The sequence below is a fragment of the Eulemur rufifrons genome, chromosome 6, assembly GCF_041146395.1.
Source record: "Eulemur rufifrons isolate Redbay chromosome 6, OSU_ERuf_1, whole genome shotgun sequence".
NCBI classification, from domain to species: domain Eukaryota; kingdom Metazoa; phylum Chordata; class Mammalia; order Primates; family Lemuridae; genus Eulemur; species Eulemur rufifrons.
The window spans coordinates 64,392,850-64,419,832 of NC_090988.1; the positions used below are offsets into that span (position 1 = coordinate 64,392,850).

General features: G+C 39.8%; 1 protein-coding gene across 5 annotated transcripts in view; it reads right to left on the reverse strand.

Moving 5' to 3' along the window:
* The window catches only part of RRAS2 (RAS related 2), a 78,801-nt gene extending 62,497 nt beyond the window's left edge, over nucleotides 1-16,304 (reverse strand). The window contains exon 1 of one of the 5 annotated variants that reach the window (XM_069469621.1): nucleotides 16,189-16,304. Coding sequence is in view for 2 of the 5 variants with exons in the window: in XM_069469617.1 (XP_069325718.1) it covers nucleotides 10,385-10,492 (108 nt within the window). In the remaining 3 variants the exon portion in view is untranslated. Of the gene's footprint in view, nucleotides 1-9,855; nucleotides 10,145-10,384; nucleotides 10,803-16,188 lie in introns of those variants that run through there. The other 4 variants (XM_069469617.1, XM_069469618.1, XM_069469620.1 and 1 more) reach the window with 4 other exon arrangements.
* Nucleotides 16,305-26,983: the final 10,679 nt, after the last annotated feature.

The following is a 26,983-nucleotide window of genomic DNA, read 5'->3' on the forward strand; positions in this document are numbered from 1 at the left end:
AATTCACCAGGAAATAAGACAAAAATAATAACTTTTAAGACCTTACTCTGAGACTGTTTTACATTTCCTGAGTCAGAATTTCCAGAGAGAAATTAAAAGAGGACTGAAATTAAAAGACTATTTTGGATAAAACTGAATGCTATGGATCAACTGCTCAAACTTCTAAAATTCAACATTCAAATGTGCATATGCCACACATAATCTTTTTAATTACAGAGAAACTATGAAATCCAAAATGAAAGTCAGTTTGTTTTCTTCAGTAACTAGCCACTATGGACCCACAATAGATACAACTCATCTTTCCTAAGTCCTCTTTTTTCCCAGCTATTTCCTATGTCTTGTTTAAGACCTAATACTAGCAATTAATACATATTAACAAATATTTTGCTATGTGCTTTGTTTTATGTAACAAAGCTATTCCTGCTCTATTAATTCTCAAAATCTAAATGTGAAGAATAAATGTACAAACAAATACAACTAAGGGGCACAGATTCAGGCAAAGCATCCCAGATTTATAAAGTCCTCTACTAAAATACTTGTTTATATTCTGGAGCTTATAGGGCTTAAAATAATGTCAAGGTGAACCGGACACAGAATCACTGTCTAGTCCAAAACCCTCATTTGAGAAAACACACAAACACAAATATCACCCCAGCCTCTTCCACTTGCCTCAGTGCAGAAAGCCAGGTTGTGACAGATTTAAAAACGTGAAAACTATCCCTTTTAACCATCTCTAATTCTATAAAACTATACCTCTCAGCCAAAAGCCCAGATTTGACTGAATATCTTAGAGGATTTAATAACATTTAGTATTTGTTGAAATCCTGCTACCGATACTCTCCAAGAAACTGAAGCTCTCCTGTATCAACTCACCCTTCAGCATCAAAACATAATGTAAATCTTAGTACTCCAAGGCAATTCTGACACATGACCAGTTCTTTACTTTCAATACCAAGAACAGCTAAGAAGAACAACTCTTCATGGATAAACAAAAAGAAAAAAATATATATTCATCCACACAAAGAAAAAACACTCCCCTGGAAAAAGCTGTTTCATTAAACAGTATCAAGCTTTAGAAAAATACCAGTTTTGTAGCCTTAAGAAAAGACAAAAGAACATTGCCATTGTTTAATATCAGACTGAGAAATCAAGGTCATTAAAGGTGCTTTGGAGACTAATTACATGAGATATCCAGAAAATTTCATACATGACGCACAATGCAAATTCGACAAATCTTCCTAGAATGGAGAGGATCTTATTCTTTTCACTGATTAACTTAAAACCAGATGGTATGACGATTACAGAGAATCAATGAACAAATAATAGCTATTGCAGAAGACAGCTGAAAAAATAAACGCAAAATGGAGAAGAAAGTCTTCTCAGACGTCAGAGTATTTCATCATTTCCCTGGAAAAACTAGTGAACAGAAAAAAACTTCTAGTCATATCCTAATAAATGTTTCCATTTCCAACAATAAGACAACGCTGCAAACCTACAACTAGAAAAGTTAATTCTGCAGAATAGAAACCTGTGACCACTCAGATAAAGATAGATAAAGCAGCACTTCCACTGTTTTAACACAAAAATGTTGGGACCCAATAATTTTATACCCAGCAAAACCATCATTTATCATGCAAAAGCAAATATAATCTTAGGTATCTTTTCAGTAAAAAGTACTTAAAAGTATTCTTTAAATCACAATTCATTTCTCCATCTGAAAATGGGGAAAAGGAAAAAAGCCACAATTCAAAATAAAAACTAGCTGTACAACATGGTGACTACAGTTAGTAACAATATATTATATTCTTTAAAAATGCTAACAGTGCATATTAAGTATTCTCACCACAAAAATAACTATGTGACATAATGCATGTTAGTTATAGTCATTCCACAATGTACATACACTTCAAAACGTCATGTTGTACGTGATATAGTTTCACCTGTCAATTTAAGAATAAAATTTTAAAAATAAAAAATTAAAACTAGCTGTTGATAAGGATTGCTTATAAGCACTGAAACCAGGTAGAATGATAGAAACGGCAGATAAAGGAATAACTCTCAACGACACTATTACAACAAAATAAAATGCAAAAGATAAAAAAAAAAACTTAAAAATACTGCTATCTCACACCGTTTTGGTTGTTTTAAATAAGGACAATAAATTTATGAAAAGGGAGAGTAGAAACAGCAAACAAAACTGCTAAACTCCCCATTTTCCGTAACTGGGAATAAAACACTATTATTCTGATTATCTAATTAAGTATGTTTAATGTAAATAATTTTAAGGTAAATCCCAGTAGAAAAGAAAATTTACTTTCCAAAAACAATCACAGAATACAGAAAAAAACACAATACATCTACATAGCAAAAGACACACTTGTTTCAAAGGGAGGAAGTTATTATGCTTAAGATTTGAGCTCATGGCCAAAACCTGTACTAGCCTAACCTAAATTTATCAACCTTTCTCTCCCAAGACATCTGGCTCCAAAACTAAGAAGAGATTTTCTCTTTAAATGGAAAGTTGGTCCCTTTTATGCCTCTACAAGGTTCCTTTAGGCTTAATTTCATTCAAAGCCAAGCTAAGGTGATTATAAAGATCAGTCTTATTCGCATTACTGAGTAAAACAAACTCTGCTAATTATCACTACCTAAAACAATATCAAAGATGTTAACCTGGATCACATGGGCACATGGTGTTAGCCTGGTTTCTCCCTGTAAAGTTATTATCTCCCCTTGATAATTAATAAATATGTTAACATCCAGCTACTCTCAAACTTTCACCCACTAGTTTTAACATCCATTCATGATTCTAACTTAAATCAATTGTTACGACTGCCAAAAGATGACTTTCTAATTCTATCTTTTCCTCTATGTTCATTCATTAGTACCAGAATTCTACATTAAGAACCTCTTCCCATGCAAAAACTGATAGTTAATATAAGCTGGGCGGGTGAGGGGGGCAGAGAACTTCTCCCTAATCATTTATTTATCTATACTGGATCTTTACTTTATTTATGGGCAATTATTGTCTTACTTATTTCAATGATTTGTCCCAGAGTTAGCCAACAGTAGTTCTTCCAGGTAGGCTCCTGTGTCTCTTTGACATATCCCCATTATTTTGTTTTTTGAGTATTTCCTTATTTTATGACACCACAAGATGCTCCAAACTCATCTTGCATTTTTTCCTGCCCCCATCTGGAATCAGCCATTTCTCTAAGGTTCCTTCTAGTAAAAAATGGTATTTAGGGAGTCTGCTCAAGGCTTCTTGGGTGTGGTTCTGAGTGGGAAAAAAAAAAAAGAAAAAGGTGTGTGGGGGGGTGGTATTTAGAAACCTAGATCTGGAACTAGGTGATCTCATTGCTAAAGGGGTGTCAATTGGCCCTTTCAGCAGACAGAACTGGAAAAAAAAGATGTATAGATGTGTGCATGTGTACCTATACACATCTATTTATCTATATACTTTTTAAAACCATGAGTTTATACTAATATCTTCAATTCCATTCAAACATCAGAGTTCATTCTAACATTTGCCTTTTCTAAATTTACAACTCCCTTTTCCAACAGTGAGAAACCAGCTCCCATTTTCCACAATATATTTGCTTAATTCTAATATAAAAAACTGCTTCAAAATTGCAAACCCAAGCCTCTGTGACAAAAACAAGAAACAAAACAAAACAAAACTCTACTAGTAACTAGCATTCAATGTTTGTTTTGAGTTCTTTTTGTCTTTATCCTGAGAGCATAGTCCAAATACTGGGTTCAAAAGTTACCTAAAGCAGATTTTTTTCACCTCTTCAGTGTAGTTGTGTTTTTCATTTGAAATAAGGTTTAGTTCATTTGTTTCTGTTTGTATTCCATTTTAAGGAGGAGGTGGGTTTTTTCCTTTACCACTTGGTTTTATTAGTGTGTTTGCTGTTTATATACTCAGTGTGGAAAACATTAACATAGTTCCAAAAGTCAGAAAGGTATCCTCAGAAGGGTCACTGCCCCCGTTCCCTCTATTCCTTCCACCTTATTCCTATGCAGCCTTTCTATCAATCTTTATTTTTCTCATGGGTTTTTTTTTTTTTTTTTTTTGTCCCAGGGAGCAAATACATATATATTTTCTTATTTCTCCTTCTTTCTTACAAAAAGATAGATACTTCTGCACTTTATTTTTTTCACGTAACAATATATCCTACAAAGCACTCCCCATCAGTTCTTCAGGCCCTTTCTCCTTTTTAACAGCTGCATAATGCATCATTGAGTTCTCCTCTTGTGTAGGTTGCTTCTAATTGTTATAATTACAAACAATGCTGCAACCTTGTGCATGTGTATTTTCATACTGTTGGAAGTGTATCTTCAGGGTAAATTCCTAGATTTGGGATTGTTGAGTCAAAAGGTAAGCGCAAAGATAGTCAAATCAACATCTATGGTATGTCTCCTAATACTAATGTACTGCACTAAGAACACATCATTTCAGTGTTATTCTTGCCCCCTGCAAAAAATGCATGACCTGCATCTAATCATGAAAAAACGTCAAACTCTAATTGAGGGAACTCTACAAATAACTAGTTTGTACTCTTTAAAAATGTCTATGTCATAAACTACAGAGACTAAAGAACTGTTCCAACTAAAGACATGAAAACAATGAATTGTATAATGTGAGATTTTCACCTGCTATAAAGGGCATTATTGCGACAACTGGCAAAATCCAAAAAAATTCTACAGATCAGACAATAGTAATATATCAATGTTAATTTCTGGGTTTGGTTATTACACTATGTTTATATAATACCCTTGGTTTTAGGAAATAAAGAGGTATTCAAGGATAAGAGGAGCATTATGTCTTCAATTTACACTCAAATGATTAAAAAAAAGACATAGATATTGGCGGGAATAAATATGGTAAAATGTTAGCATTTGGGAAATCTGGATAAAGTTTTTTTAAAAAGCAACATCAGATGTCATTTTGACACTTATATTCACATTTCTCGTGCTGAACATTTACTTACATGTATAATGAGCTTTCTCCTAAAAAAAAAAAAATCATCGTATGAGTTGACAGTAATTACTGGTAGATGATGGCAATATTAAACTACTAATATATACCAACAATAAATTGGCTATAATATTTTTAAGTTCTGGTTTAACACTATGTAACTAATAAAGAATCACATGGCTTTTATAAAGCATTAAAAATAAAACAATTTACAAGACATCAAGGAACTGAGTCTAATTATGTCCCCAGTAACATCATTTTAGACAATTTATATTTCTCTGCATCTTTGAGACACATTTGCGTTTGCAAAACAGAAATAAATCAAAGCCCTACCAAGGACATTAGTTTAAACTAAGTTTCAATCCCAAACACACTCAGCAGCTCTACTCAAAGTAATTCAAGATCAAGGTCTTTCAGGAAGATTCAATAACTATTAAAACTCCACACTTCCTACAGGCAGAGTGAAAATCTTTTTACTCGTTATCACTTTTCCTGAAAGAAAGGCACAGTAAAACTAATACCATAAAGATCATTCTTCCCCACACCCTCCAAAAAAGGAATAAATATTCACATGGCATCACAAAATCTGCTTCAATTTTGACACCAATCTTAATTTGAAAAAGAAACCTTTAAAAAGTTAAAAAGTAATACTGCTTTAAGAAAGTCTCTTTCTCCATTCTTTCCCCAATTTAAAGTTACCACTTTATTTTCCTAACTGAATTAAACAAACTATTTTCATTTCAAAGCTTCAGAAAGACCATGACCTTTCAGCAATACAGATGAATTAAAATCCCATCCCAGTAAGTAGTAGCCTGCAATCCACCAAGGGAAAACACCATTCTTGACCTAGACAACAGAAGTGTCCCCATTAAACTCCTACAACTTCCCCATCCCCAAACAGACACAGATACACACACACACACACACACACACACACACAGGACAGAACACAGAAGGACTTTAAGTCAAGAAAATCCAGGTTAGAATTTCCTCCTGTTTCTCCAATGACAAAGGCAGTCATCCTTCTATAAGAAAATGATCTTCCCCAAGTATCTCAAAATTTTACCTAGGAATTTGCCTGCAGGACCATTTCAACTATTACTCAAACAAGGAAATCTCTACTACATACTACCTTTTGGATAGGTGTCTTATTTTTCAGTGCTAACAATTCATTTGTAAATTAATGTGAAACAATAAATCAATGCTGATAATTCATTTGTAAATTAACGTAAAACGATAATTTGCACACTAAAAATAAGTCTAAACGTTACAGTTTAAGTAACTTCTAATTAAAGGAAGAGTCTTCAAGATGTACCAATGAAACAGCAATTCAGGAATTTAAACTCACTACCCTCACAAGTGGATCAATTAACTATTAACACAAATTTCTTGCAATCTCTTCTCAGATCTCTGTCCCGGGAAAAAGCATTCAGCAAAAGACAAACTCTAGGTAAAAAGGCAATGTTTGAGTCAGGTCCAGGCTAATTAACAGATTTTAAGACTGACTAAAAAATTCAAGCTGTGAGAAATCAGCTATCCCCTACCTGGCTCAAAATCTAACAAACCACTGAATAAAGTTAACATGCTAAAAAAACAGAAACTGGCAATTTTCCCTTTAAATTTGTAAAACATGTATGATCTCTTCTCAGAGCTGCCAGACAAAGCATTAACCCAAAAACCCAATGATTACTCCATTATTTCTTAAAATCAACTCTGAACTGATAAGAAGTTTCCCCAGCTCAAAACACTCCACCTAAATACCACACAGAAGTGAGGTGAGGAGTATGGGTGGGAGGGGGCAGTAGAGAGTGGTGAAGATTTAAAATAAGAGAACAGATTACATGTCAAGGAAAAAAATGAATAAACTACAAATTTTGTTTTGGAGGAACACCGAGATACAGAAGTAACAGCAGCAAATAAAACCAGATAACAATCATTATTTACTTACTCTGTAGATGGCACTATATTGAATGATTTGCACGCCTTATTTTATTTACTCCAAAAACCCTAAGGGTGCTATTACTCTTTTCCCCTCTCAAATGGGGAAATGGAGGCTTAGAGAATCTAAGACACTTGACCAAAGACACACAGCTAGTTAAATAAATAAGAAGGAATCCCAGAATTTCAAAGGTGCAGAGATCTGTTCAACCAACCACAACATTATATGAAGAAACTGAAGCCATGAAGAGATTAAGAGAGATTAATAGACTATCCACAGTCACCTAAATAAGGAGAACTAGCCCCCCAGGTATCCAAATGTCTCACCCATCCCATCCATTTGTACAAAGTTAAAATCATTTCCTAATTAGAGTTTATTTATCATTTAGTTGTTCTATTTACCAATAGAACTTTACATTTTTTTTAAAAAACTATGAGCAACAGAAACAAACAGATCATGCATTCTTAACAACACAATACTTCATGTTGTTATCATTGATTTTTATGACCTGTTTTATTCAATTTTAAAGAGGAAAAGGTACTCAATTTATTAACTTAATTTCCTAATTTTGCAGGTCTTCACATGTAGAGAAGGTAATAACTAAATCTAAGGTCAAAGAAAAGGCTAAAGGCATTGTTTTTAAATTCTCCATTCCCAAATTTGTTTATGATATTTCTTCTGCTCAAGATTACATAACAGAAAAATATATACCGAAAGGTGTAAAAACAGTGTGGTATTTCAGGAGCCTTAAAAAATAAATAAAACCATTTTGTGCCCTCCTAATCTCCTACAAAGAGAACTGACTTCTGCTTGTTAAAATGATCTGTCTCCTCTCCCACCAGTTACTACTGCCTGACAATTACAATGGAATGAATTTTAACTTCCCAGGAGTCAGACAATAAATAGCAACTCTATTAAGTGTAGATGATAAACAGTCACTTTAGCTCCACAAACTAAAATTAATGTAATAATAACGTATGCAGCTTTACTATGTACTGTACTAGACACTGTTCTACACCCTCGACATACATTAACTCACTTAATTTTCACAGCTGTATATGGTACATTGTATTAATATTTCCCCAGTTTATAGATGGAAGAAACCGAGGCACAGAGAGTTTAAGTAATTTGCCTAAGATTACATACCCAGCAAATAGCAGAACTGAGACTTCATCCAAGTGGTCTGGTTCCTGCCTCTCCAGAAAGTCTCCTCAACTTCAAAGCCTATGTTCCTCCCTTTTAATGGCCCCAAGTCTCCTATCAATCCCACTTTCCTCCTTGCCTGCCTCCTCTCTCCCAGCTACAAAGACTCCCCTATACTCAATTATGACATTTCTATTCTCCCCACCACCAAGCCTACACAGGGCTTTTGTCAATCCTCACATTAACTTTTCCAAATCTAAATTCCCATTGCACTTAAGCATGCTACAGAACTGTACACGTACATACTGATAATAGCTACCATTAACTGGGCATGTACTATTTGCTAGATACAATGCTACAATCTTTCTCATAACCTAAAAGTTATAAAGAACATATAAGATCCATTTTCTTGACGAGAAAATTAAGGTTCAGAGGGGCTGAATACTTTGGCAATGTTCTCACAACCAATAAATGACAGAACAAAAGACACATACACTCAACCTGTATGACTCAAACCTCATACTCATTATATATACATCTTTCTGAAGAATACCTGCTTCCTTTACTTCCTTGATATCTAAAGCGTCTAGGTACTATACCATTTGTAAGGGAGATATTTCTTTAACAAATGAATTCTAGAAAATCATAAGAAGATAGCAATTACTTTTACCATAACGGCTTCTAATACTATTTCCCAAAAAGTTCCAGCACCTTAAATAATTAACTTACGGATGCAAATACATTCAGATGGCCCCTCCCTCAAAAAACCTTAAATATTTGTGGTTTAAATCTTTTAGGTAACACTATCAATACCGGAACCCAGGATTGTTCTCCCACTAACTCAACTGCCTCCCCCACCTCACGCTAACCATCAGACTAGTCCCAGAAGAAAGGGTTAGCTATAAATTGTTTTGCTTTGCCATCAGTTAAAGTCTGCCCGCCTTATAGAAATAACATGACAGCATCTCTGATGCTGCACCCTGGTAAACTTAATCTCACCTCTATGATTTTTTTTTAACCCACTAATGAGCATACTGTAAATGCTCACAACATAAACATCCTCTCTTCCTGGATACAAAGGTTTCAGCAGTAGGTTTTAATGCCATGGAATATTACAGCAGCAATTACTGCTCATTTACTCAATGTGAAAGGTGACAATCACATGTTACAATACTCCGTATTTTAAAGTCACTATAAACCTTAAGTGAAATGAAATAAAGCTATTCAGGTATCCCAATAAATGACAAATGGATGAAATGGAAGCCAGAATAATATTTCACCATCAGCCCTCTTGATATAGTAAAAATATCTTTGTTAACCTGTTATAACGGGGTACCTCCGTTCTCTTCCAACATGTGCCACACCTTCTAGGTTGACAAAAGCAGAGAGATATCTGTGCTTTCGTTTTAAAAATCCCCTAAAAATATCACTCAAACGTCTCACCAAGATCAAATTCTAAGAATGAAGAATTCCACCTCCTTTTTCTTCTTTACCACAACCCCTGACTTTCCGCCAGTAGCAACCAGAGAGGGTTGGGGGTGGGGGAGAGGGTGGTTAGAACACAGAACGCTCGGCACGACTCGGTCATCTGCCAGGCTGGCCCATCCCAAACTTCACCTTGGCACGGCGAGAAGCAGGAAGGCAGGCACCAGGAATTCCTAGGAAATGGTCTCACCCCTACGAGGGAACATTTTTAACTTCCTCGAAGCCACCATTTCCCTGGGGCATTATCACACACTCTCACCCGGACATACTACCTCAGAGATCACTTAGAAGAAAAGCACAAACACACACAAAGACATACACACTGCTCGAAGCGGGCAGCTCCGGCTCAGGCGGCGCGCAGAGCCGGTAGAGCACGCGGAGCCGCGGCCAAGTCGCCCCCACGATCGCACCGACGGTGTAGGAGGCGGCCGAAGGCTGCTGGAAAAGCAGCGCGCCGGGCTCCAGCCCGACACCCCACGCCCCAGCCCTCGGGGCAGGAAGCCTGGCTCCGCGGCGCTGCCTCTCCCGGAGGGCTCCGGCCTCGGCCAGAGCGATAAGGTGGATCGGTGCTCCCACCCTGCCAGCTCCGCCCTCCCGACCACATTCCTGAGAAGCCCGACTCCCGGGGCGCCGAGCAGGCAGGAGCGCGGCGCCGCGGCCGCAGGGCAAGAGCGCAGAGTCGGCCCCGCGCCCGCCCGCCCCCGGCCGCAGCCCCTGCCCGGGCCCCGGCCCGCGCGGCGCCTTCGGGGCGGGGTTGCGGCGGCCGCCCCGCCACAGGTAGCGCGAGCCCCCGCCCGCCGCCGCCCCGGCGCCCCCGGCAGGCCCGCTTCAGGCACCTGGATGAACTGGATGGTGAGCGCCGACTTGCCCACGCCGCCCCCGCCGACCACCACGAGCCGGTACTTCTCCTGGCCGGAGCCGTCCCGCCAGCCGGCCGCGGCCATGGGGACGTCGCCGAGCCCAGCCTGGCCGCGCCGAGCCGCCGCCGCCCGCCCTAGGCCCGGCTCCGGGGACGTGTGCGGTCGGCGGACTACGGGCGAGCGGCCGGGCGGGGGTCCCGGGCGCCGGGAGCTGCGGGGAGGACCGGTCCTCGCGACGGCGCGGCGCCGAGAGCTGGCAGGGTCCCGCCCGAGGCACGGAGAAGCGGGGTGACCGCAGCGGCCAGGGGCGGCAGCGGCCGGGGGGCGCGCTCCTCTACGCGTCTCCGCAGCGCCTGCCGAACGCAGCCTCCAGCGCCGCTACAAATGGCCGTCTGGGGGCCGGGCTGCCAGACTGAGGTGCTGCATATGCATGAGGGGGCGGGGCGGGGCGGGACCGCGCCCGCCTGGGGCCGAGGTTCGGGAGTTGACCCAGGCTTCAGACCCCCGCCGACGTGCCGCCGATCCCCTGCCAGTGAGTGTGTGCGTGAAAGAGTGTGGGTGTCAAGGGGGAGTGGGAAGGAGACAGGAAGACAGTGTGTGACCATAATTGTGTATGTCAGGAATTGCGTGAATGAAAAATACAGTATGTGACGACGTGTGAAAAATAGAGCTGTTGGCATATTAACTCAATTTGTAGGAGAGTAAATATCCTGTTTTAAGAGTACAGATGGTGACCATACTTGTGTGAAAAGCAGTATGTGACAGTGATTGAGGAACAGAACTGTGTCACAGTAATTGAGTGTGTGATGGGCAAGGGGTGGTGACAGTGCCTGAGGAATGGGACAATGCCTGAATGTGGGGAATAAGTCACAGTGATTGAGCTTGCATGGGCAAGAGGGGATGTGACAGATTTTGTATGTGTCAGTATTGCATATGAGGAATGTGAGTGCGAGAGATTAGTTTGTATTTAGTGATATAGTGCATAATAGGCACTGTGCTTAATGCTAGAGATGCTTTGATGCACAAAATTGCTCCCTGCCCTCAGGGAACTTAGAGTCCAGTGAAGGAGACAGGCAGGACAACAGGAGAATTATGACATTATGATAAGGGCTATAGGTGTGCCCAGTGGAGAAGCACTCACCCAAGAGCCAGGGAAGGCTTCCTAAAAGCCCTGAAGAATAAATGATATAGACAGATGAATAATTGGAAGAAAGATATTCCAGAGAAAGAAACTGACATATGCAAAAGTCAGAGCTGAGGAGGAAAGAATTGTGTCACATGATTTTGAATGAGTTGGGGGAGATTACATGCTAGTGATTGCGAATAAAAGGTGATTATCTGTGTGTATGGCAGTTCAATCAAATGTAGCAAGTATCACAGCTCTATGTAGGATGAGAGAAACAAAGTAAGCAGGCTGACTACCATAAGACTGCCATGCTAGAGAGGCCACATGTAGGCATGCCAGTCAAAAGTCCGGCTGAGCTCCCACCAGACCACCAGCAACAACTGCCAGCCATCTGAGTGAGACACGTTGGACACCCAGCCTTCTAATGACTGCATCCCCTGCTGGCATCTGACTGTAATTTAACTACGTGAGTGAGAGACCCCAAGCAAGAACTGCCCAACCCAGCCCTACCTGAATTCTTGATGCATAAAATCATGAGCAAAATAAAATTGTAAGCTGATTGTGCTTCTTAAAAGCTTTTTATTTGGGAATAATTTAAATATATAAAGTACAAATAACATCCATACACCCTTTACCCAAAGTCACTTATTGTGAAAATTTTTTGCTGCTTGCTTTATCATTCTCTCCTCTCTCTGTCTCTCTGTTTCTCTCTCTCTCTCTCTCTCTCTCCTTCAGTAAATTTAACATGGATATTAATACCTTTGTCTAATCTACCAGTTTTATTCCAGTTTTGTCAGTTAATTCAATGTCCTTTAGAACATTCTCCCCCACCCCACCCCAGTACAAGATCCAGTCTAGGTTCAACCATTACATTTAGTTGTCAAATCTCTTTAGCTTGTTTTGGGGAGTGGGGGAAGGTGATATTTGTTACATAACAGTAGTGTCCAGAAAAGCCTCAGTTACAAATATTATTACCAATGTGAAAAGAGAAAGGAGAAAAAAAAAAAAAAAAGAAAGAGGAACCCATGTCAAGGAAGTGCTGAGAAAGGGCCAGCTGTCTGCCTCCAATGGATGCCTTTCAGTGTGTGCCTAGCCTTGAAATTTCCCATAATCCTTCAGGAACAAGAAGATGGCCATAAAGAGTCCTCTTTATGCCTGTCCCTTGTAAAGTACAATCCAAAATCTTTCTCCTTTCAAGAAGACATGGAAGTATTATCAAACCTCAAGAAAATCCAAATGAAACAAATGTATTCCCTGAGCAAAATAATATAGTTATACCAGCCACAATCATTTAGGGTGAGGGAAATCAGGTATTGGTCCTAAAACAATTGTAATGAATTCCTTAGTATTCTGTGACTCTGGTGGAGGAGCACTCAGGGGGTTCTAAGCCTGATGATAGTTTGGACAGTAAAGGGAAAACAGGAGACAGAAATAAACACAAGCTAGTGAGCACATATGTGCCCACTGACTAAAGTTTCCAGTGAGAAACCCCCTTTTTGAGAACCTATATGTTGAGCTTATTCTCTACCTGGGTCCTGACCAAGATATTTTTTTTCTTCCTCCTCTGCACCACTACGATCCCTGTGTACAAGGCAGTGTTCAGAAAACCAAGCAAGCAAACCCATATGTAGGAACCATATATTTATTTCCCCCCAGGCATCCATTTCTTCTTCCCCTTCCCCAAATTTCCTCTCTATCATTTTGGAGTGAGTGACTCCTACCCCCCAGCTCCAAGGGTTGACTTTAATTCACCTAAGATTACTAACCTCCACTGGCCACAGTAATTAGTTGAAGAACGATCATATGTACTAAGACCAATTAGGAACAGATTCAATTGCAAAGTCAAAAGTCCACTGAGATACAGTTTCACACCCACTGGGATGACTATAATCAAAAAGACAGATAATAGCAAGTGTTGACGAGGACATGGCAAATTAGAACCTTCATATACTGTTGGTAGAAATGTAAAATAGTGTCACTGTTTTGGAAAATAGTGTGGCAGTTCCTCAAAAGGTTAAGTATAGAGTTACCACACAACCCAGCAAACTCCACCTCTAGTTAGTTATACATACCTGGGAGAAATGAAGACATATGTCCATATGAAAACTTGTCTGTGAATGTTCATAGCAACATTATTTATAATCGCCAAAAAGTGGAAACAACCCAATTGTCCATCAACTCATGAATGGGCAAACAAAATGTGATACATCCATGCAATGGAATATTATTTGGCAATAAAAAGGAATGAAGTTCTGATATGTGCTACAACGTGGATGAATCTTGAAAACACTGCTAAGTGAAACAAGACAGACACAAAAGACCACATATTATGTGATTCCATTATATGAAAGATCCAGAATAGGCAAATCTATAGGGACAGAAAGTAGATTTGTGGTTGCCAGGACTGTGGCAACTGATAGAAGATACAGGGTTTCTTTTTGGGGAGTTGAAAATGTTCTGAAATTAGATAGTAGAGTTGGTTGCACAGCTCTGTAAATATACTAAAAAGCATTGAATTGTATACTTTAAGTGGGTGAATTTTTTCTTTCAGAGACAGGATCTCACTCTGTTGCCCAGACTAGAGTATAGTGGAGTGATCATGGCTCACTGCAGCCTCAAACTCCTAGGCTCAAGGAATCTGCTTCAGCCAGTTCAGGTCACACCTATAATTCTAGCACTCTGGGAGGCCGAGGCAGGAGGATAGCTTGAGGCCCAGAGTTCAAGACCAGTCTGAGCAAGAGTGAGACCCCATCTCTATTAAAAATAGAAAAAATTAGCCAGGCGTGGTGGTGAGTGCCTATTGTCCCAGCTACTGGGGGCTGAGGCAGGAAGATCGCTTGAGCCCAGGAATTTGAGGTTACTATGAGGTAGGATGATGCCATGGCACTTGCTCGGGCAACAGAACAAAAAAAAAAAAAAGGGATCTGCTTCAATAGCGGGACTACAGGCCCAGCTGGTGCCGCAATGCCCAGCTAATTTTTTTTTTTTTTTTTGTAGAGACAAGGTCTCACTATGTTGCTCAGGCTGGTCTTGAACTCCTGGCCTCAAGCAATTGTCCTGCCTCGGCCTCCTAAAGTGCTGGAATTATACAAGTGTGAGCCACCACACACAACCAAGTGGGTCAATTTTATTGTATGTGAATTATATCTCAATAAACCTGTGAGGAGAAAAGATTCAATTACAAGGTTTTTATTTGAATTATCAAGTTCAAGGAAGTGGCTTTTTACTTCAGAATGTTCCACATATCAACTCCATTCCTTTATTTTTTTATTTGACTTAAAACCAAGTATTCAGCAAGCAAGAAACCCATATGCTCAACCCCACTCAGACTTTCTATTCCAAAATCCTTTCTTTCCCTTAGAAAATAGCTCCAAATCCTAAAGCAAAAAGAAACTTCCCTGCAAACGCAAATCACTGAAGACATAGGAGAATATGGAAGAGAAAGAACTAGTTGTCACTCAAGCCAATTAAAGGTGAATTTTCAACTTAATCTGAAAAGGTTTTTTTCCAAGTAGCTGGAAGATAATAAGTACCTAAATCTCCATGAGAAGAATGACCTAGAACTTTGGAAAGAACAATAGAGATCATCCCTCTTACCTTATGGAAAGAAATCCTGTGACCAGGGAGAGAATTTCTTTCCCAGTGTCACCTATCAAGTTGTTAGCAGGGATTAGGAAACAGGTCTCTGGACTCCCCACCTCCTCCCCACTCAGCACACTTTGCCCCTGCCAAGCTGGGTGTGAGCCAGAACCCCAAAGAGCCTCACAGAGACAGTGTGATGCTGCCAGTCAAGAGGGCTGTTGACTGCATCATTTTGACTTAAATTGAGCGATTGTCTGGCTAAAGTGTTGTCAAGAGATTTCAACAGGCAGATTCAGGGCCAGATTTGGCCCGCAGATATGTTTTGGCCTACGATTCACATTTTTTGTTTAAATTTTGAATTGCATTGCCAATATTTTAAAATAGGACATTTCACTAACAAATCCGCATATTTAATTCTTCTTTAAAAAATCTAAATGGAATATCTAGCAACACTGGGCTGGCATTATCTGGCAACAGCCAGCTAAAGGTAAGTGCAGCCTGCCCTACAGAAAAGGTAGGATGTTTCTGTCCATCGGCCAGCACTCTTCTGTCACATACCGCCCATCTGATGTTACCTGCCTGGCATTCGTGGGCTTTAAGAGTTTGCAAATCCTACTACTATATTCCAATATTCTCCACAGAGGATGCTCACCTGAATCCCCTGTATTGTCTTTTAACGTGAAGAAACTGGGCTCCACTTCAGACTCGCTAAATGAGAATCTCTGAAGGTGCAGATCCAGAGTCTCAATTTGTATACTTAAATATCCAAAGTAACTCTGAGACACTGGCAGGGTGAGAACTCTTGAAAGGAGAGTAGATTCATCCGTATCTACTCTTTATCTCAGGACAAACAATGACCTTCTCATCTGGAATGTTGGTTACTCACCAATAAAAACCGCTAGTGACTGAATAGCATCCCTGGCCCATCCCAGAGAAAGGATCCGAGGGTGGAGTGGAGAGGGAGGTGCTAAAACCAAGATTCCCCTGACCTCATCTATAGCTGAGTCAGACAGAGCTGAGGCCTGGTGACCAAAGAGATCCCCCAGATCAGAGAGCCTGCCATCCTTATTACCACCCGTGATGGAGGAGCATCATCCACTTATTTCCTTAATGGGCCATTGCTTTTAATGTGAATGAATGACTGGTGGAGAATGAAACAGCCCAGCAGGAGCTGCGTGCATCTGAGATGAGACAGAAGCACAAATCTATTCCTTGTTTAAAGATCACACTGCTAAGAATAGAAACTGAAACACACGCTCGAGCGTGTGCGCACACACAGCTCTGAAGAAGGCCACGATGGAGCTGGAGGAATCCACAGCTTAGTTGGGGAAAATCTGAGAATCATTGAGCCTTAGAGCAGAAGAGACACTCTGAGTTCACTCCCTCTAAAGCTCCCCTTTAACAGACAGGGAAGCAAGGGCCCAGAGAGAGAAGGGCAGTCCCTAGTATCACCTGGAGATGGAGAAGCAGGATGACTGGAATTCAGGTTTTTGTCTCCGGGCTTGGAGCCCATGTCACTGTAACACGCTGCCTTGGGAGCCCAAGAACCCAGAAAGCTGAGCAAGCCCACAGTCATATCACCCTTCTCAGGCATGGCTGCCAGGAAGAATCAAGCAAAGGTATCTACCATAACTTTCTTAAAATAATGAACAATTGAAAACTACCTGTATATTCAGTGACATGGACTTGGTTAAATTGATGATGCAACAGCCATAGTATGGAACACTATGTGGCCACTAAAAATAATTTTTACCTGTATAGGAAAATGAGATGGGTAGATACTATGGTCTGAATGTGCCCCCCAAAATTAATATGCTAAGACCCAATCCCTGATGCGATAGTATCATGAGGTGGAGCCTTTAGGAGGTGATTAGGTTGTTAAGGCTCTGCCCTCATGAATGCCATAAGTGCCCCTATAAAAGAGCCTTGAGGAAGCCTATATGCCCCCTCTGCCATGTGGGGATACATACAAGGCACCATCTATAAAGCAGAGACACCTCACCGGACACTGAATCTGCTGATGCTTTCACCTTGGACTTCCTAGCCTCTGGAACGCTGAGAAATAAATTTCTGTTGCTCATAAGTTACTCAGTCTAAAGTATTTTATTATAGCAGCCCAAATGGACAGCTACAGTAGGATACAAAACACTAAATACAGTGTAATTACAGTTATAAAGATAGATATAGATAAGCTATCAAACACTGACCATGAGCCTGGCACCAGGCTAATCACTTAAAGCATTATCCAATTTAATCCATAAATCAACCATCTGAAGTGGGTTCTATTATTATTTGTATATTACAAAAAAAAAGCTGCAGCACAGAGATGTCCTATAGCTAGTAAATGACAGAGTGCATATTTTTACTCAGGAAGTATGAGCTCCAGATATCTTGTACTTAACCACTATGCTTAAAAAAGAATGAGGACTGGCAGAATATTCAGTTATCCTAGTGAGATCACAGGTGAGTTTTATTTTCTATCTTTTGTTTCTCTTTATTTCTTTTTCCTGTTTCTAATAGTAGCGAGTTGCTTTTTTATTTCTTTTTCTTTCTTTCTTTTTAAAAAATAATTCCCCATTCTCTTCTACCTCCAGCCCCTGATAGCCTCTAATCTACTTTGTCTCTAGGATTCTTCCCACTCTAGACATTTCATATAAGTAAAATCATACAATATTTGTCTTTTGGTGTTTAGTTGATTTTGTTTAGCATGTTGTTTCAAGATTATCCATGTTGTAACACATATTCATATTTCATTCCTTTTTGTGGCTAAATAATATTCCCTTGAATGAATATACTACTATTTGTTTACCCATTCATCTGTTGAACATTTATTTGACTTGTTTCCACTTTTTAGCTATTGTGGACAATGCTGCTATGAACATTCATGGACAAGTACCTGTTTGAGTTCCTGTTTTCAGATTTTTTGGGCATACACCTACTTGTGGAATTGCTGGATCATACGGTAATTCTATGTTTAACTTTTTGAGGATCAGCCATACTGTTTTCCACAGCAGTTGCATCATTTTACATTCTCACCAGCAATGTATGAGGGTTCCAATTTCTTCACATCCTTGTCAACACTTCTTACTTCCCATTTTTTTATGACAGCCATCGTAGTAGGTGTGAAGTAATATCTCGTTATAGTTTTGATTTGCATTTCCCTAATGACTAATGATGTTGAACATCTTTTCACAGATTTATTTGTCATTTGTATATCTTCTTCTGAGAAATGTCTATCCAAGTCTTTTGCCAATTTTTTTTTATTATTATTCTTTTGAGGCAGGGTCTCACTTTATCACCTGAGCTAGAGTATAGTGGCATAATCATAGGTCACTGTAGCCCTGAACTCTTGGGCTCAATCGATCCTCGTCCCTCAGCCTCCCAAGTAGCTGGGACTACAGGCGCACACCACTATGCCTGGCTAACTTTTTGTGTGTGTGGAGATGAGATCTTGCTATGTTGCTCAGGCTGGTCTCAAACTCTTGGGCTCAAGTGATTCTTGTGCCTCAACCTTCCAACGTGCTAGGATTATAGGCATGAACCATTGTGGTGGGCATTACCTGTTTTTTAATTGGGTTGTTTCTCCTTATGTTGTTGAGTTGCAGGAGTTCTTTATATATTCTGGATATTTAACCCTTATCAAATATGTGATTTGCAAACATATTCTCCCATCCTGTGGCCTGTGTTTCCACTCTCTTGATAGCGTTCTTTGATGCACATGTTTTTAATTTTAACAAAGTCCAATCTCTATTTATTTTTAATGAGAAAAATATAAACTTATGTTTATGAACAATTATTAATGACATTAGTGAAGTAGATGCCAACGTTATCCATATATGATTTAACTATTTAAAAATATGTGGTAGTTAGATAATCTGGAAGGGAGAGGTAACTATTCTAGGAAGTGGGAGAATGAGGGGTCAATATATAGAAAATATTTATGGCACCTTCAGTCACTCAGGTTCAACTGTGATGGCTGCTTTGTCTCTGCAGCAGCTTTCCAAAGAAATGCATACTTACTGCTCTAAGGGGACTGGGCCCAGAAAATCAAGCTCCCGGTAGCACTCAGGCATGGTTTTTAGAGCTCCAAACGGTCTTTCTTTTATCCATACTTCTTACCAGGACTGTGAATAGGGCTGTTTTAAAGATTTGTGAAAAACTCAGAAAAGACCCGAAAAATAGAAAGGAGAAGAGGGAAGTCCTTTTTTCCTTCAAATGACAGACTAAGACATCTCTAGACTCCAGAACAGTGGACACAACTTCAAGAACAGCCATATAGATTTGGGTCAGACAGCTGGCAGAATCTGGTGATAAAACAAGGTGGACAGCTTCTTGGAAGCTTTTTTAAATGCAGTGGTTTCTAAGCCCTGTTCCTGCCCCATAGAATTACACTGTTTCAGGAGAGAACTGAAAGGAAATGCTCTGTGATTGCAATCTTCCCTCCTGTGCCCCATGGGACAAGGGATACTTCTGTCTCCCACAGGTGCAACAACAGTAGTCTGGTGAGAACAAAGTAAGTTTTCTTCCCCAGAAGGCTCAGGATCCCTGGAGGGAGAGTGTGAGACATGGAGTCCTAGAATGCTAGAAGGGGAAGGGGCCTGAGACATTTCCTACTCCACTCCTCCTCTATTAGCAAGTGTTGGGGCATTAGCAGGCCCACTAAATAAAAGCTCTCTTCTCACCCCAGTTCTGAACCAATTGAGAAATAGGGCACAGAAAAGCAAAAAGTGGGGATCAAAACGTCAGCTTTATTACTGATAAGAGCTAGACTGAAGGATATGGTTTAGACGTGAGGCCAAATGGGCTTGCTTATACTGTTCTGGAATAAGTCTACCACCTAGTTACAGGCAGGGCTGGAAGAACTGCAGTCCTCATCTTATGGGGATCTGCCTCTGTACAAATCGTGGCACAGAGAGGAACGGAATAACTGTCCCCTTTAGTCAGGCTGGCTCTCAAAGACAACAAAGGGAAGTGTTAAACTGAGCATGCCCAGATCATTCTTCCAAACTCACCAATCAGGTAATACATACCTTCTTCATGGGGAAGAATGAAAAAGGGGTGGTGAAAGAGGCTTGGCGTTCTACTTTAATGATATTCAAATTTTAGGAGGCATGGGAATCACCTGGTGGACTTATAACACGGATTGCTGGGCTCTACTCCCAGAGCCCTGATTCAGTTGGTCTGGGGTGGGGCCTGATAAATTGTGTTTCTTAACAAGTTCCCTGGAGATGCTACTTATCTAGGGAACACACTTAGAGAACCACTGCTCGAAAGGAATCTTTCCACTTAGAAACATAAGGAAGAATAAACGTTCCTCTTGATAGCCAGAACTTGTTTTGTTGCCAGTGACAAACCCAAAATCTGAAATGCTCCAAAATCTTTTGGCATGTCAATCTAACGTCAAAGGAAATGCTCATTGGAGCATTTTGGATTTCAGATTTGGATTTATAGATTAGGGAATGCTCAACTGGTAAGTATAATGCAAATATTCCAAAATCTGAAAAATCCAAAATCTGAAACACTTCTGGTCCCAGTCATTTTGGACAAGGGATACTCAACATGTGAACAAGAGAATTTATTGGCCAGGCATGGTGGCTCACACCTGTAATTCTAGCAATCTGGGAGGCTGAGGTGGGAGGATCACTTGAGGTCAGGAGTTCAAGACCAGCCTGACCAAGAGTGAGACCCGGTCTCTACTAAAAATATAAACAAAAATTAGCCAGGAAACTAAAAATAGAAAAAAATTAGCTGGGCATAGTGGCTCACACCTGTAGTCCTGGCTACTCAGGAGGCTGAGGCAGGAGGGTCAATTGAGCTCAGGTGTTTGAGGTTGCTGTGAGCTGGGCTGACGCCATGGCACTCTAGCCTGGGCAACAGAGCAAGACTGTCTCAAAAAAAAAAAAAAAAGAGAATTTACTGATTCATGTAACTAAATGATACAACATTCAAATGTAGGTTCAAGCATAACTAGAGTCAGAGACTGAAATGATGTCTTCAGCACTCTTTCACTCTCTGTATCTCTCAGCTGTGTTTGTTCCATATAGCTCTAGTCTTAGGCAGGGTTTCCCCTGATGTTGGCAGTATGGCTCCGCTTACATTCTTTCCCCTAAGCTAGTGTTTCTCAACCTTCAGCATGAATCAGAATCACCTGGAAGGCTTGTTAAAACACAGATTGCTGGGCCCTACCCTTGAAGTTTCTGATTCAGTAGGTCTGGGGTAAGAGCTGAGAAATGGCATTTCTAACAAATTCCCAGGTGATAATATTGATACTCATCGTCTGGGTCCACATTTTGAGAACCACTGCCCCAAGCAGTTTCTGAACAAAAGAAAAGGATAGTCTCTCTCTGAACTGTTCCTTTTCACACCGCTCAAACCAAACCAAAACGGGACCTGGAACTGAGTCTCATTGGCTCCAATGGCTGCATGCGAGCCATACACCCCACCCTCCATCCCCCACCCCCAAACCAATAACTGCTGTGATGTTCTTATTGGCCAGGCTTGAGTCATATGTTTCCACACATACTCCCTAGGTACCTGGAGATACAGGTGGGGTTAACCCCACATGAGCTATTTGGACCGTAAGTGGGCGAGGGATAGAGCCACATGAAGGTGCCATCAGAATGGCAAATGAATGCTTGGTAGGCACCAACAGTAGAGGTTCTGTACTCTTTGTTTCACAGATTAAGAAACCAAGAGGGCCGGGCGTGGTGGCTCACGCCTGTAATCCTAGCACTCTGGGAGGCCGAGGTGGGCGGATCGTTTGAGCTCAGGAGTTCGAGACCAGCCTGAGCAAGAGCGAGACCCCATCTCTACTAAAAATAGAAAGAAATTATATGGACAGCTAAAAATATATAGAGAAAAAATTAGCCGGGCATGGTGGCGCATGCCTGTAGTCCCAGCTACTCGGAAGGCTGAGACAGGAGGATCGCTTGAGCTCAGGAGTTTGAGGTTGCTGTGAGCTAGGCTGACGCCACGGCACTCACTCTAGCCTGGGCAACAGAGTGAGACTCTGTCTCAAAAAAAAAAATAAAAAAAAAAAAGAAACCAAGAGGTTAAGTGACTGTTCTGTTTTACCCCACTTAGAAGATACAAGCTTTTTCAAAGGGCAGCTTGACATATTAATAGAAAGAGCATGCCTGGGTTTTAAAGTAAGAAAATCCATCCTGGCCACAGAAAAACCGACAAACCAACTGGTTTAGGGCAGATCAATTAGCTCCTTTGGGATTTAGCTCCTCTCTTTAGTGTTTTGAAATGGGAATAACAATGACATCTATACAGGGTGGGATGAGGGTGTGATGATTTACTAGAATATGTAAGAGTCCTTTATTAGGAAAGTATTAGATGTGAGTTTTAAATTTTTTAAAAGTCTATGTGAATTATATGAAAATTGAAACTACATAGAATTACTATTTTTTTGTTTTATAAGTATTGTTTTTCCCCCACAATATTAGCAAGATCAAATATTTGGTAACACTATTGAGCAAAAGTGTGGGGAAAGAGACACTTTCATTTACTGCTGGTTGAGCCCAGCCCGTATCCTAAAACAGGGGTGGGGAACCTGCTTTCTGGGTCCTTCAGTGTGGCTTTTTGACTGAATCCAAATTTTACAGAACAAATCCTTTGTTTTTATTAATATGCTTTTGTTTGTCTTTTATATTTTTATTTTATTTTTAACATGAATGTTAGAATACCAAAGAATAAAATAAATTTCAATGAAATAATCCCCCCAGATTGACCAGCACAATTAGAACTTTAGTAAATTGACTAAACTGATGGCTGCTACGCTCATGATTTAGTTCTAACTTCCCCCACTACTGCACGAGGCTGGTTGGCAAGAGTTTATGCAGGTTGAGTATGCCAGTCTGTTATCAGCTTTTGACAACAGTGCACTGTGTTTCTGTTTGAGGTGGAATTTGTGAATAGTTGCACAGCTCGACAATATTTTTTAATTCTGTCTGCTTAACAGCCCATCACGTCAAAGAAGACCAATAGAATACTGAAGGAAGAAAACAGATTTCTTAATGAGGATTGGGAATTACAATATTTTCTTGTTTCTGCTAAAGATAAGATGATTTGCTTCCTTTGTGATACTGCAGTATCAACATTAAAAAAATTCAATGCTCATCAGCATTATAACACTTACAAGGACCACAAATATTTTAAATTAGAGGGAGAGGCGTGAAAGGTGGTATTGCAGAAATTAAAAGATGAGAAGCAAAAGCAAAGACAATTCTTTCAAGCAGCAATTAGACCTGGAAATAATGCCACCAAAGCAACTTATAAAGTAGCTTGAATACTCGGGGGGTGGGGGGGGGAAAGGAAGCCATTCAGTGATGTAGAAATTGTAAAAGAATGCATTGTCGAAGTTGTAGGATGCTTAGACCCCGATAACATTTCAAAGTACAAACAACTGCTTCTTTCAAGGAGAACCATAACTGATTGGCAGCATGAATTAGCCTTCAACTTAACAGAACAATTTCGTGCAATACTTCAAAAGGAAAATATATATTATTTAATCACTTTGGCTGAATCATATAATACTGCTGACTTGGCACAGGTCTTATACTTCATTCGGGTCATAACAGAAGATTTTCTTTGCTATGAAGAATTACCCACTTTGAGTACTCTTGCAAACAGAACATGGGGAATAGATATCTTCAACAACTTCCAAGATAAATGTCATGAAGTTGGACTGAATTTGGTAAATTTAGTGAGTATATGCACCTTCCATGACAGGAAAACATGAAGGGTTTATTGCACAGATAATAAAGTATTAACAGACCCAGATTCTCTCTTTCTTTTCATTGTATTTTGCATAAGCAAAATCTCTGTGCTAAAGCCATTTAAGTGACGCTTTGCAACAAGTTATAAGTATTGTTAACTATATTCATGGAAATGCAACATGGCATCATCAGTTTCATAACCTGCTAAAGTTGAAGGATGAGGTATTCAGTGTGGATTTGCTGAGTCATTCTAAAGTGCATTGGCTATTGCAGGGACAAGTGTTGGCCAAAATTTTATCTCTGTGAGAACAGATAGTTAAATTGTATGAAGAACAGAATCAGCAATGTGAATTATTGAAGGAAGATTTCTATAGGATTGCAGCATTTCTGTGTGATATCATGTCAAATGAAAATGACTTGAATATTTCTTTGCCAGGTAAAAGTAGGTCTATATATAATATGTGGCAAAAATTCCAAGCATTTTGCAAAAAGCTGTCTTTTTTCAGAACACTTCTTTAAAGGGAAATTTCAGATGAACATTTTCCCCGGTTAGTAAAGGTCACCGAAGAACAGGATGATGTACATAAATAGTTTGAAGAATATGCAGCTGTTGTAGACCAATTAATTGGAGAATACAATGAAAGGTTCACTGACTTTGAGAATCATCATGTCACACTCAAATCAGCATTTCAGCCTCACCTAGTTGATATCACCAAGGCACCTAAACAGCAACAGATAGAATTGATTGAGCTCTCAGTAGATGACATTGTTTCATGCTAAGAAAGATCCAGTTGAAATATAGAAAAATGCAGTAGAATACCCATGCCTTCGACAACACGCCTGAAAAATGCTTTCTTGCTTTTCAACCACTCATTGCTGCAAATCTTCATTCTCCTTCCTAAACCAAATCAAGACGCCCTTAAGGTCACAAATGACGATACCCATGTAGAGGATCAACTGAAACTGCGGACCTCCATGCTGCAACCAAATATTCAAATGCTTTCCAACAAAAAGCAGACACAACAAAGTCATTTAAAGGTTAGTTAACTTTAAAATTAACAAATAGTTTTCATTTCTTGAAATTATTAAGTACATAGTAGTTAGATTTTTACAAAATAATGTACATTTTTAAGTATATCAAATTGAAGTTTATTGAGTGTGGCCTTATTTGATTACAGCTAAATTAATGCAGCTTTCCAACATGAAAAAGTCCCCACTCCTGTCCTAAGACCTTATTCAGCAGCCCAGTGCCGCATAGAATTTCAGCTTTCTACCTGACGATTTTTCTGAACTGTGGAATTTCATTCTCACCACCAGCAGGCCAGGCCAGGGAATTATCTCATCTCACACTCCCCAACCCCCAGAGCAGCTTTCATCCTGTGACTCCTGAGAGCTGCAGCTCCCTCACCTTTGATTAGGAGAATCCAGAAGTGAATAGTTCGCACCATTTCTCACAATTTCCCGGTGGGATTGAGCTGCAGTCACCCACTGCAGTAGCTGGCGTAATAACACATCCCTTTAATGGTTTCCTTCCTGTCCCTGCATCACTCCCCCTTCCTCCAGCTCTCTGGTGGTCCCTGCACCTCCCAAATATACTACTTGCACTGGAATCATTGTCGCAGAGACAGGCTTTTCTGGGGGAACTCCAACCAAGATATAAACATTTTCTGGGAGTGGGCAATGTCTGGCAACATTTCAAATTCATGTGCACTTTGACCTAGCAAATGTAATTCTGATAAATATTTAACAAGTATATTCACACATGTGCAAAATAGCATGTATAAGCCTATTCACTGAAGTGCTTTTTGTGACAGGAAGAGACTGACAATTTAAATTCCACTATTACGTTATGGGTCAAATAAATTAAAGGTCACTGATACAGTAAGATATTATGCAGCAAAAAAAAAAAAAAAAAGGGATTCCTATAACTAGGAGCAGTCTTCAAGATGTACTTAAATGGAAAACAAGATACAAAAGAGTATATATGATACACTACCTTTTGTGGAAAAGGGGGTGCATATACAAATGAGTGTTTGGTTATAATCACATATCTAGAAGGATAAATAAGAAACTGGGAGATTTTTCTTATGTAAAGTTTTTGGTGCCTTTTAAATTTTTAACCATGTGAATATCTTACCTATTCATAAAAATAAATTAATTAAAACTTTTAAAAAATGAATGTAGAAAAAGAATTTTATATTCAGAAACTTATTTTAAGTCACTTCAGAAACACATTTATTTTTATAAAGTTATAAGTAATTGTAATTATGAGTAACTACCAATACTACAAACTACAAAATTACAAATTGCAATATGTCCAAAAAATATATACCAACAGCCACCTAGGGCGTTAAAAGTGATAATGTGGTAATTAACTAGGGAGGTAGAAAAAATCAAAGTCAGAGAAGGTGTTAAAGAGCCCAAAGTCACAGTTGGGGACTTGGGATCTCTCATGATAAATAACATCTCACCTGTCCTTTAAACCTGCTTTGAGATTGGTGCTTTATAGGTACAATCTCTTGTGTATATTTGCAGATACTATTATTATCCCAGTTTTACAGGTGAGGAAACTAAGGCTTGGGGAGCTGAAGAGACTGGCTAAAAGGTCATATAAGCAGACTGTGAATTTGATCCCAGGTCTATCTGACCTCAAGGCAAGATATATGCCAACATCCCCTCAGCGCTACCTATTAAAGACCCAGAACTTGATATGACCATTGAATAAAGGGTAAGTCCATATCTCCTTACCCTAATAAGCAGGAAGGAAAGCCATTTGGTCTTTGACCCCTTTACCAGATTTTCATGCCAGAGCCAGAGCATAGGAATCAGCAAGAGAGTTCTTGGTCCACTCCTTTCTGCAACTGGACCACGGCAGCACCTGGGCCATACTACAGAGTGGGAGTCTACCAAAACTGATTTGGAAAATATTTTTTGACAAACATTTAGTAAACACATTTTATGTGCACTAAGCTGAACATTCCTGAAAGTACAGATCATTTTGCTTTTGCAGTCCCTGGCTCAGTGCCTGGCCCATAGAAGTTTCTCAGAAAATATTTGTTGAGTGAATGAATGAGCCAACAGTTGGCAGCATGGTACAAAGTAATGCAGGAAGTCCAAAGAAGTAAAATACACAGTCCCAGGTTA